The 12,251-nt window shown below is 44.5% G+C and overlaps 1 protein-coding gene across 4 annotated transcripts in view; it reads right to left on the bottom strand.

Moving 5' to 3' along the window:
- The window catches only part of INSR (insulin receptor), a 144,068-nt gene that overhangs the window by 118,056 nt on the left and 13,761 nt on the right, over positions 1-12,251 (bottom strand). For all 4 annotated transcript variants that reach the window (XM_040240604.1, XM_040240605.1, XM_040240606.1 and 1 more), the window contains exon 2: positions 8,669-9,220. In XM_040240604.1, the coding sequence (XP_040096538.1) occupies positions 8,669-9,220 (552 nt within the window). The remainder of the gene's footprint in view (positions 1-8,668; positions 9,221-12,251) is intronic.

The following is a 12,251-nucleotide window of genomic DNA, read 5'->3' as shown; positions in this document are numbered from 1 at the left end:
GCATATCTGAGGTTATTGATATTTCCCCCGGCAGTCTTGATTCCAGCTTGTGCTTCTTCCAGCCCAGTGTTTCTCATGATGTACTCTGCATATAAGTTAAATAAGCAGGGTGACAATATACAGCCTTGACATACTCCTTTTCCTATTTGGAACCAGTCTGTTGTTCCATGTCCAGTTCTAACTGTTGCTTCCTGACCTGCATATAGGTTTCTAAGAGGCAGGTCAGGTGGTCTGGTATTCCCACCTCTTTCAGAATTTTCCACAGTTTCTTGTTATCCACACAGTCAAAGGCTTTGGCATAGTCAATAAAGCAGAAATAGATGTTTTTCTGGAACTCTATTGCTTTTCCGATGATCCAGTAGATGTTGGCAATTTGATCTCTGGTTCCTCTGCCTTTTCTAAAACCAGCTTGAACATCTGGAATTTCATGGTTCACGTATTGCTGAAGCCTGGCTTGGAGAATTTTGAGCATTACTTTACTAGCGTGAGCTTCCCTGATGGCTCAGATGGTAAAGTGTCTGCCTGCAATGCGGGAGACCTGGGTTGGGAAGATCTTCTGGAGAAGGAAATGGCAACCCACTCCAGTACTCTTGCCTGGAGAATCCCATGGACGGAGGAGCCTGGTGGGCCACAGTCCATGGGTTCACAAAGAGTCGGACACGACTTCACTTTCACTTTCACTTTCAAAAACTCTACAAACCAGTAAATGCCAAGGAGGGCATGGAGAAAAGGGAATCTTCCTCTACGGTTGGTGGGAATGTAAATTGGCAGCCACTACAGGCCCTGTGTGGCTCAGATGGTAAAGAATCTGCAATGCTAGAGACCCGGGTTCAATCCCTGGGTCGGGAAGATCCCTCGGAGAAGGAAATAGCTTCCCCTTCCAGTATTCTTGCTTGGAGAATGCCATAGACAGAGGAGTCTGGCATGCTACAGTTCATAGGGTCACAACGAGTCGGACATGACTGGAGCAACTGAGCATGAGCCCACACAGTGGAGAATAGTATGAAGATTTCTTTAAATACTAAAAATAGAGCTACCATATGATCTAGCAATTCCACTCCTGGGCATATATTCAGGAAAAAAATCATAATTCAAAGAGAGACATGTCCCCAAATGTTTATAGCAACACTGCTTACAATAGTCAAGACATGGAAGCAATCTAAATGTTAATCAACAAGAAGTGGGTAAATAATGTGGCAGCTTATCTACAATGGAATATTACTCAGCCATAAAAAGAATGTAATAATACCATTTCCAGCAACATGGATGGACCCAGAGATTTTCATGCTGAGTGAAAGGTCAGACAAATATTATATGATATTGCTTATACGTGAAATCTAAAAAAATGGTACAAATGAATCTATTTACAAAACAGAAAGAGTTACAGATAGAGAAAACAAACATGATTACCAAAGGGGAAAGCAGGGGAGGGATAAATTGGGAGACTGGGATTAACATGTACACATGTACACATTATTATATAAAACACAGATAACCAAAAAGGACCTATTGTATAGCACAAGGAATTCTAATCAATACTCTGTAATGACCTACAGGGGACTGGAACCTACAGAAGAATGAATATATGTATAACTGATGCACTCTGTTATACCCCAGAAACCAACACAACATTGTGAATCAACTATGCTCCATTAAAAATTAATTTGAAAAAATGATGAGATGGGAAGGGTGATAGGAAAAGGCAGCCAGAATGTTGGCAGGGCCAATTCTAGGGCATCTCCCCACCCCAGATTTCTTTGTTCTCTGCAGTTCCCCCAACTTTCCACAGTGAGCACAGGTAAGCACAGTTAAGAGCTCAGATTTGGAGCCAGAATACCTGGGTTTGAGGATCAAAGCCCATCTCTACTACTTACAAGTGATGTGACCTGGACAAGTGGCTTCACCTCCTGGGGCTCCCAGGACCTCATCTGCAAGGAGAAATCGTTGGAAGAGCTTGCTGCCATATCGTAAGCAAAGCAACTTAGTGTCTGGCACAAAATAATTCACTAAGAAGACTCTGATTATTACAGTACCAGAGGCAAAGTTAAAAAATGGAAGAAGTGGGGAAAAAGTTTCAACCTGAAGTTCAGACACCTGTCTCAAAGCAAACCCTTCAAGAGTGACTGTGTGTGCATTTTAAAATGTAGTGTTTAACATCAACAGAGCACCTTAACCTTCAGAGAATCTGAAACACAGCATGCGTACTATGTCACTTCAGTTCAGTTCAGTTCAGTCGCTCAGTCGTGTCCGACTCTTTGCGACCCCATGAATTGCAGCACAACAGGCCTCCCTGTCCACCACCAACTCCCGGAGTTCACTCAGACTCATGTCCATCGAGTCGGTGATGCCATCCAGCCATCTCATCCTCTGTCGTCCCCTTCTCCTCCTGCCCCAAAACAGGGTCTTTTCCAAGTCAACTCTTCGCATGAGGTGGCTAGAGTACTGGAGCTTCAGCTTCAACATCAACTATGTCACTTCAGTAGTGTACAACTCTGTGCGACCCCATGGAACTGTAGCCCGCCAGGCTCCTCTGTCCATGGGATTCTCCAGGCAAGAATACTGGAGTGGTTGCCATTCCCTTCTCCGGGGGACCTTCCTGACCCAGGGATCGGACCGGGTCTCCCGGATTGTAGGCAGATTCTTTACCATCTGAGCCACCAGGGAGGCCCTCTGAAACACAGATGGAAATGCAGACTCGGAGAGACTCACCTCCCTCTGCCTCCAGCTCCTTCTTGCTTTATTACCGATGTCTCTATGTTGCCAGCCAGTTTCCTAGTACCCAGAAGGCCCCAGACTCATCCTCTCCTCTGACTGGCAGCAAGTAGCTGGCGTGGCCTCCCGGGGGGAAAAAATACCAGTGGGTTTGGCTAGAGCAGCTGGTCAAGCAAGTCCTGTGGTTTCTAGTCTCCCCCAAAGCCCAAAGCTGAGGCACCAAGTAAATTATTTTCCCTCTGGGGCTGTAGGTCCAAGCACCCAGTTCTCACGGTGGGTTTTCATCTGCCTGCCTCAAGACCAAAATCAGAAATGGAGCCAAGCTTTGGCAGACACTCACCCAGGGGCTGGTCTGCCCAGAGAGGCTGTGAACTCATGACACCTAGGAGAAGCTTCCAGAACATTCACTAAGTGCCAGGTGCTGGGATAAGTGTACCCCTGGGTATCATTTCATTTAACCCCCCAAACTGCAACCCTGACAAGCACGCGCCACAGTTATTCAAACTCTTCAGATGGGGAAGCACAGGTTTAGTCCAGCTCATGTACCATGAACGGCAGGACAGGACTCTGAACAATTCCTGTAACTGTTTGAAAATGGGTCCAGCACGGCCAATCTTTGAGGTCTTTTTTTAAAACCCTTTTTATTCATCTTCTAGGTGGTAACCATTTCCTTTTTAAAAATAATTGTATTTATTTATTTTTGGCTGCACTGGGTTTTCATTGCTATGCCCAGGCTTTCTCTAGTTGCGGCGAGCAGAGGCTGTTCTCTAGCTGTGCCTCACGGGCTTCTCGCGGCAGCGGCTTCTGTTGTTGCAGAGTACAGGCTCTAGAGTGAGGACTCAGCAGTTGCGGCGCACAGGCTTAGTTGCTCCTCGCCATGTGGGATCTTCCCAGACCAGGGATTGAACCTGTGGTCTCCTACAGGCAGATTCTTGACCACTAGATCACCAGGGAAGTCTGACTTTCAGGGTCTTAATAACCCATCCATGTAGGGGGCAGGGAGCGATTTTCTGGAAGACTAGAGCTTCGCCCCATGCTTTCACCCACAAATCCTCCCTCTTGTCACTCATCCCACAACTGTATTCAGTCACATGTTCAATGTCTGCATTTGCTACCAGAAGGTCTTCGCTAGGGAGACAGGAGCTGCTCACTTCTGTGTCCCCAAGGACCGCACGACCTGGCACACAGTAGGTTCTCAATAAACACAGCTAGTGACCCAGCTTACATAGACCCCTATCCACTCTAATCATTCAGAGTTCCTCGTATTTGACCTCCGTTTGCATCTCCACCCCAAATATGTAGACAGAGTGATGGAGAGGAAGCAGCTCAAGACACACGCCAGAATGAATGTCCTTTTAATTTCCTTTAACCATTGAGAACCTTCTTTTCTCTCTTTGCCCAAACCATCATTGTTTGGGGATCAGGTGGAAAAGGAGCCATTGTAGAGACTGTTTAAACTGCATCCAGAGGACAACCCAGCACCTTCATCCCAGTGGTCTGTCTGTCTGGAATGGTCTGTCTTTTTTCTTTAGAGTTAAAAAATGTATTTTACAAATTCTTGGGGTTTTTTCTAGTTCTACTTGAATATATACATAAAATCATTATGAAATTAGCTATCCATGCTTCATAAAGTGCAAATCTGATTTTCCAGGGATTTTCTTTTTATCAATGTGGTACCTATGATATTTCAAAACTCCATCAAAAAATTTCCCCCTCTTTATGTCTTATTTTGAGATAGGTTAATTTGCTATCCAAAAGTATACTTTTTTTCCTATCCCTGAAAGTTTCTGGTTCTTTCTAGCTTTCACAGATGCAATTATCCTAACACTCTTAATATCCTGTTTTCTAATAATTATCGATGTGAATTAATGTTAAAAAGAAGAACAAATAATGATTCACTCTGCTTAATTGATTGTCCACACACATGGGTGGGTCATTATTGCAACACAGAATATCTACACTCCAGATCCTTAGTAGAAAACTAAACCTTAAACTCTGTTTTTGAATTACATATCTGATCTGGAGTAATGATCTTAATGGAGGACTCTCTGAAAAGGATGCAATCCATCCTTTTCTCTAGATTTCTGGTCTGCTGACAGACCTTGGAGATTTCCAGAACCTGGCAATCATGCAAGAAAAAGGCTCAAGGAGGTGTTGGAGAGGAAATTGAGGACTTGATGGTACTTTTCACAGGTTTGTATCTGTTGCCTAAGACAGGGTGGGAGGAGTATCTTCTACAGATTCCTTTCAGTCTGTTTTACCTTGGGAAATCCCACACAGTGTTGGGTAAGCCTTCTAAAGCCACAGCAACAAAGTCACATAAGCATTTTAAAAGCCAGAGAAGTATGCCCATATTCATAGCAGCATTGTACACAATAGCCAAAAGGTGGAAATGACCCAAATGTCCACTGATGAATGGATAAACAAAACGTGGTCCATTCATGCAACAGCATATTATTCAGCCCTTAAAAATAAGGAAATTCTGACACCTGCTACAACATGGATGACCTCAAGAACATTATATTCAATGAAGTAAGCCAGACATAAAAATAAAAGTGAAAAAAAAGACAAATACTGTATGATTCCACTTATATGAGATCCCTAGAAAAGTCAAATCCACAGAGACAGAGAGTAGATGGTAGGGGCAGGGCGCTGGGGGTGGGGAGGGGGAGTGAGTGTTTAATGAGGACAGAGTTCCAGTTTGGCAAGATGCAAAAGTTCTGGAGATGGATGGTGGGGATGGTTGCACAACAATTGACTGTCCTTAGTGTCACCAAGCTGTGCATTTTAAACAGTTAAGATGGTAAACGTTATGTTAGATATATTTTACCACAATCAAAGAAATTGAAGGGGCAAAAAGCCAGAGCTGAGTTGTACTGGATAGACAAGAGTGTAGCTTCAAATAAATAATCATTTCTTATCATCTGTGACCATGACAGGACAATGCCTTCCTTGGCGCCAAAAAAATTGATGCTTTCAGACTGTAGTGCTGGAGAAGACTCTTCAGAGTCCCTTGGACAGCAAGGAGATCAAACCAGTCAATCCTAATGGAGATCAACCCTGAATATTCATTGGAAGGACTGACGCTAAAGCTGAAGCTCCAATACTTTGGCTACCTTATGTGAAGAGCCGACTCATTGGAAAAGACCCTGATGCTGGGAAAGATTGAGGGCAAGAAAAAACGGTGACAGAGGATGAGATGGCTGGATGGCATCACTGACTGAATTTGAGCAAACTCTGGGAGATAGTGGAGGACAGGGATGGCTGGCATACTGCAGCCCATGAGGCTGCAAAGATTCAGACACAATTTAGTGACTAACAGAGGATCCCGCCGCAGGATTATGAACCAGGAGCAAACACTGATTCCATGTGCCAGGAACCAGTACCTGAGACAGGTCTCAACTTCTCAGCTGCAACCTTATATGCAAAGCCACGCCCTCTCTGGTGATGAAACCCCCCCAGTGCAGGAAAACAGCCTTGTTCTCCAAAGCACAAGATTAAAAACAAAACTGACTCAAAACATCACGGACATTTTTGCAGATAATACCATCCTGGATATTTTGACTAAAATGGGTACAGAAATAAATCCACAGAGGAATGTCTTAAATTATATCTCAAGACGTGTGAATATGGAGCAAAAATAAGAAACTGATTTTGGAGAATGGAGCATTGGGATAAAAGTGTTCACTGTTTCCCCCCAATGCCCCAGTTACTAGTAAGCTCCCCACCTCTAAACAGAGCAGGCACCCCTGCCCCCACAAAACACACAGAGAGATGCTATTTTTGTATCTCAGGTGTGGTGCAAACTCCAGCCATCTTTTATTAGCTGTGTGGCCTTAGGCAGGTTAAAAACCTCTCCCTTCTCTAAAACAAGGATAACAGAATTCCTGTTGCAGCTGTGTGTCTTTGTAACATGGTAGGACCTACACAGCCTCTCCTCCCCTCACCATCAAAGAAGGTAACCCCCTTACCTCCAAATTCATCAGGATATTCACCCCCACTGCCACCTCAGAAATCTCCCTGTTCGGTGAAATTCCAAACCCACGGGTGGTCCTCTACTTTCGCCAAGACTTTGCCCCAGTTTTGATCTTTCTTCTTGATCACAGCTTGGCTTCTCTGTGTCCCTGACCCACCGACGTTCTCAAGATTCTTCCACAATGTAATAACCATTGTTCCCTCCTCCGTCCACAAACCACCAGATTCTCCCTCCCCTCACTGGCCAAACTCTCAAAAAAGAGGCATCCACTCTCTCACCTCCTGTTTGTCCCATTCACCATCTCCATGCATGATGACTCCTTCCTGGAACTTGAAGGAGCCCTCCCTGCTGAGTCTATGGATTCTACTCAGGACTGACTTCTCCATAGCTGTGTGGCTTCTCCATAGCTTTGTGCTCAGGTGAGAAAACCCTCCTTTCTCCCTTCCCTTATCTTTTGTGATACAACCGTTAAGCCACCCACTCACTTTCTCCTGTCTCCATCTCACCTTTGCTAATTCTTCCCGGGGAATGTCCCAGCATGTGAAAGGTCAATAAAACAATAAACAACCAACAAGTTTGTGTTGGGAACTAGCCTGCTTGGATATCAAAACATTATAAAACCACATGGGTTAGAACAGTAATAACTTCAGCACGTGGAAAGGCAGACACATTTATAGAAACTCAGAAACAGACCCCCAAATCAATGATGAAGGGGTAAATTTCTGAAATAAACGGCTTTGAGCCCCCAACTAATTATTTATGGGGAAATGGATACCCTTGACAAATTATTTAATGATAATAATTAAAGTTAAGATAGAAAACTTGGAGGAAGAAAAACTTTCATTTTATGCTTAGAAAGGGACTTTCTAAGCATAAAATAATATGAGATACATGCAAAAATTCAGGTCTGAACTCCGTAAACATTTTAAGCTTCTCTGGCAACGGACAGCCAGAGTATTTTCATCACCGAACAAAAACATCTGAAAATGTAATTGGCAAAAAGTTAACAGTCTTTGCTATGAAAACCACACGCAGATTAATATTTCAAAAACCACTAAGGCACTGAAAGATAAATGGACAAAGGATATGAACAGGAAGAAAAAACCTAAATGATAAATAAACATGTTTTAAAAGGTTCAACCCTGATAGCAATCAAAGAAATGCAAATAGAAACAATGACAACACACCAGCTCCTCCCTCCAGTAAATTATGAAAGATTTTTCAAACAACACTCCAAGCTAGCCAAGGTGTTCCCTCTCAGCCAGTGCTAGGAGGAGTGCCCGTTGGTACAACATTTCCGGAAAGCCATTTGGCAATCAATATCAAGAAACTTTAACCCAGAAATTTCACTTCTGGAAAACCAAAACCTGAAGGGGGAAAAAATGCTCAATAAAGCTTCCACACCAAAATGTTCAACCCTCTTTGTGAAAACTAGAAATAATTTTAAATACCCAATGACAGGGAAAGTTAAGTAAATCCAGACACAGCAGAGCCACTAGCGGGAAATAGCCCCAGTAATCGTGGAATAAGGATGGCTGCTTTGTTTTTATCCTTTACACATTCCTTTTTCCAGATGCCTACCATGAGCAATCTTAAATCAGACAAGAAATAGATTTCCTTTCTTCAACAGCAAAATCCATACTCATCTGCTCTCTCAAGCAAGAGGAACATTCAACCAGCAAGCTCAGGTGTTGGCAAAATCCGGCCCACCGCTTGGTTTTGTAAATAAAGTTTTATTGAAACGCAGCCATGCCAGTATATTTATTGCCCATTGTTGTCAGGTGGCTGCTTCCTCAGTCCAATAGCAGGGTTGAGTAGTTGCAATAGAGCCTGTATAGGCTGCAAAGTTTAAAGTTTATTTATTGTCTGAGCCTTTGCAAAACAAGGTTTGTCACCACCTGAGCTAGTGAACACTTCCAGCATCTTTTTAATGAATCAAGTCACAAGAAATGGTATAGAATCCAGAGAACTCTGACATACCTTTCTGGCAGTGGCTGTGTGTCCAGCACCGCTCCACAAATTGCCCGTTGATGACAGTGGCAGGGCAGTTGGTCTTGCCCTTGGCGGTGCCTGGACAAATGTCCCCACACTCCTCATTGTCGTCTTTGTTCAGCACGATGTAATTATCCTCCACGGAATCCAGGATGCGAGACCAGTCGATGGTGGCCAGGTAGCAGAGTTCATTGTTCTTCTCGATGCGGACAGACCCCCGGGTGATGTTCATCAGGTTGTAGAGGCCAAGCTCCTTCAGGTGAACCATCTCAAAGATGACCAGTGCATAATTAAAGAAGAGGCGTGAGCCTCGGATGACCGTGAGGTTGGGGAACAAGTCCTTCAGGCTCTCCAGCCCATAGACCCGGAAGAGCAGCAAGTAATCAGTGATCATGATGAGTTTGGGGAAACTGAGGTCTCGGAAGTCCTCAGGTCTCGTTTTGAACATCAACAGAATCTGCAAATGTCCTTCAATGACCGAGCAGTTGGCCAGCTCATGCAGCCGGGTGAGATTATTCCGGATATCCATACCGGGGCACACTGGAAGTGCAAACAAGCAGAGAGCAAGACAGGTGAGCAAACACCCCATGGATGGTTTATAAGAATGAGTGTCAGGGCAGCCACATGGCCATGTGACCTGGGTCCCACGCCTGCTCAGAAGGGCCTTGCCCTGGGCTTAATGTTCTTTCATCCATCTTGAAATCCTTAATTATTTTTGAGTGAGGGGATCCCAAGATTTCATTCTGCACCGAACCCCACAACTTCTATAGCCAACCCCCATCAGTGGTTTTCTCCGTAAAGTGTCCATGCCTAAGTAATTACTCTCAAAAGGCAAAAAACCTGAATAATAATAATTCCTTTGGCGATACCTGTTTGGAAACCTTAAAACCATCACATCAAATATGATGCAAAGCAGACACTGGGATTACAGGGGGTTGAGTAATGCAGCAGGTGCAGAAGGGGGAAGGGGAGCCACCCCCAGTGAGTCAATGTGAAACATCTTCAGGAAATGGATTTATGGGGATAAAGGTGCCCACATCAGAAATGAGGCAAGGAGACCTGGCTGTGTTTTGTCAATTTCTCATTTTCCTGACTCTCCTTCCCAACCTGCCCTCCTGGCAGGCAGCCACAGTCTAATTACCTTTTACCCAGGTGTGTCAAGGGCTTCCCAGAGAGTCTGATCTCCCCAGTACAAACACCTTGACACCTATTCTCCTGCAGTTGGTCTCTCCCTTGCTCTGACACCTGCTATGGCTCCCCAGGACCCTGTACCTTCCCTCTCACAGCTCTCAAGGTTCTGCCCCTCCATCCCCGGCACCATGTAAAACAGGCCTGTCCACTACTCTCCAATTACAAGAGGGTCTTCCAAACCTCCCCCTCCCATAACATGACCTATTAAGAGAAGGGAATGAAATAATGCAGACACCCAAGCAGTGGCTGGCACACAGTAGGTGCTCAATTAATGTCAGCCATTTAATTGTTGTTTATTCCTCCCAAAAGCATCACGGTGTCAGCTCTAGGCTCTGTGCTTTCATCCCCCTAGACCAGGTGGGCAAATATTTTCTATAAAGGCTCAGTTAGTAAATACATTCTGCTTTGCAGTCAGTCTCTGTTTAGATTATTCCACTCTGTCGTTACAGCTCAAAAGCAGCCCAGAGACCAGGAGTGGTTATGGCTGTGTTCCAATAAACCTTTATTATAAAAGCAGGCTGTGGGCTGGTGTTTTCCCTTGAGGTGGTAGTCTGGTGACCCCTGCCTTACTCTGACAAAGTCCAACAGCACTTCTGCAACAATAGAGATGTTCTACATACGTGCTGGTCATATGGAAGCCACCGGCCATTCGTGGTTGTCAAGCACTTGAAATGTGGTTTATGTAAGACTGAGGAGCTGAGTATTTGATTTCACTTTAGTTAGTATGAATGGAAATAGACATGTGCACCGAGTGGCCACTGTTCTGAATACAGTAGCTTGAGTCCCTTTGGCTGTCAAAGTTCTTTACACCTTAGCTCCCTACTGTGAAATCCAGCTCATCATCCTTCAAGATCTAGTTCAGAGGCCACCTCCTCCAGGAAGGCTTCTCTGATTTCCTTTCCTCCATATACTTATTTAGATCTTCCCCTCCTCCTCTGTTCCTTATACTGGAGTTAACATTCATCAGATGTGAATCCCTTAGATAGCCTCTCCTTGCCAAAACACACACACTCACTCAGTCAGAGGTTGGGAGACACCTTCGAGAGGACTAGGATATCAGTTCCAACACCACACACTCATGCCGCCCAAGCCTCGTCTAAGGCTCCCAGCTTCAGTCACATCAACAGCATCTACGTACAGAGGTCTGTTTAGACAGGTACTGGACCTTGATCCCTCCCAACAGGCTCCATCTGCACCCCACAGATGAGAAAACTCTGAGAGGCAAAGCCAATCAGCCAAGGACATACAACCCACCAGTAACATTCAAGGTTGCCAGATTTAGCAAATAAAAATGAAGGACAGGGCTTCCCTGGTGGCTCAGTGGGAAAGAGTCTGCCATCTGATGCAGGAGACACGGCTTCCATCCCTGGCACAGGAAAATCCCACATGCCTTGGAGCAGCTAAGCCCCCACACGCCACAACTATTAAGCCTGTGCTCTAGAGCCCAGGAACTGCAACCACTGAAGCCCGAGCGCCCTAGAGCCTGTGCTCTGCAGCAAGAGAAGCTGCTGCAGGGAGAAGCCCTTGAACTGCAATCAGCAAGCAGCCCCTACTCACCGCAACTGGAGGAAACCCCGAGCAGTCATGAAGGCCCAGCACAGTCATAAGTTAGTTGATTAAAAACTTAGAAAAAGTGCAGAACGCCCAGGGAAATTTGAATTTCAGATAAGCAAGGAGTACTTTTTTTAGGTAAGTCTGTCTCATGCAATGTTTGGGACATGCTTATCCTTAAAACTTACTCAGTGTTTATATTAAATTCAAATTTAACTTGGTGTCCTGTACTATAATTGGCAGTGGACAGCTTAGACTTGGTCACAGGTCTGGGCTTCTCAAGCCTGAGCCTCATAACTCTATGTTACCTACACACACATACACACACACTTGTGAAATTGGTGCAGAGAAAAAAAAACACCATCCTTCCCAAGGTGTGGGAAAAATCAGATATGAACATGCATTCAAAGATTAACTAGCTGTTGAAGATGAGGGAAATGTAAACCCAAACCACAGTGAGATACCACTTCACTCCCACCAGGATGGCTAAAATTAAAAAGACAGACAATAACAATAGCTGACACAGAAGTGGAGAAATTAAAACTCTGTACATTACTGGTGGGAATGGAAAATGGCTCAGCTGCTGTTGTGGAAAATAGTCTTGTAGTCCCTCAAAAGATTAAGCAAAGAGTTACCATATAACCAGAAACTTCATTCCTAGGTAAAATGAAAACATAGGTCCAGCCAGAAATGTGTATACAAATATCCATAGCATCATTATTTATGATAACCAACAAGGGAGAAACAAGCCAACATTACATGTCCATGAAATGTAGCATGTCCATACAGAGGAAGCTTATTCAACAATAAGAGAGGAGGAAACCCTGAC

This window comes from Oryx dammah, unplaced genomic scaffold (assembly GCF_014754425.2).
Source record: "Oryx dammah isolate SB20612 unplaced genomic scaffold, SCBI_Odam_1.1 HiC_scaffold_5, whole genome shotgun sequence".
Taxonomy (NCBI): domain Eukaryota; kingdom Metazoa; phylum Chordata; class Mammalia; order Artiodactyla; family Bovidae; genus Oryx; species Oryx dammah.
Note: the sequence above shows the minus strand (reverse complement) of the source record. Positions and strands in the feature narration are given on the sequence as shown.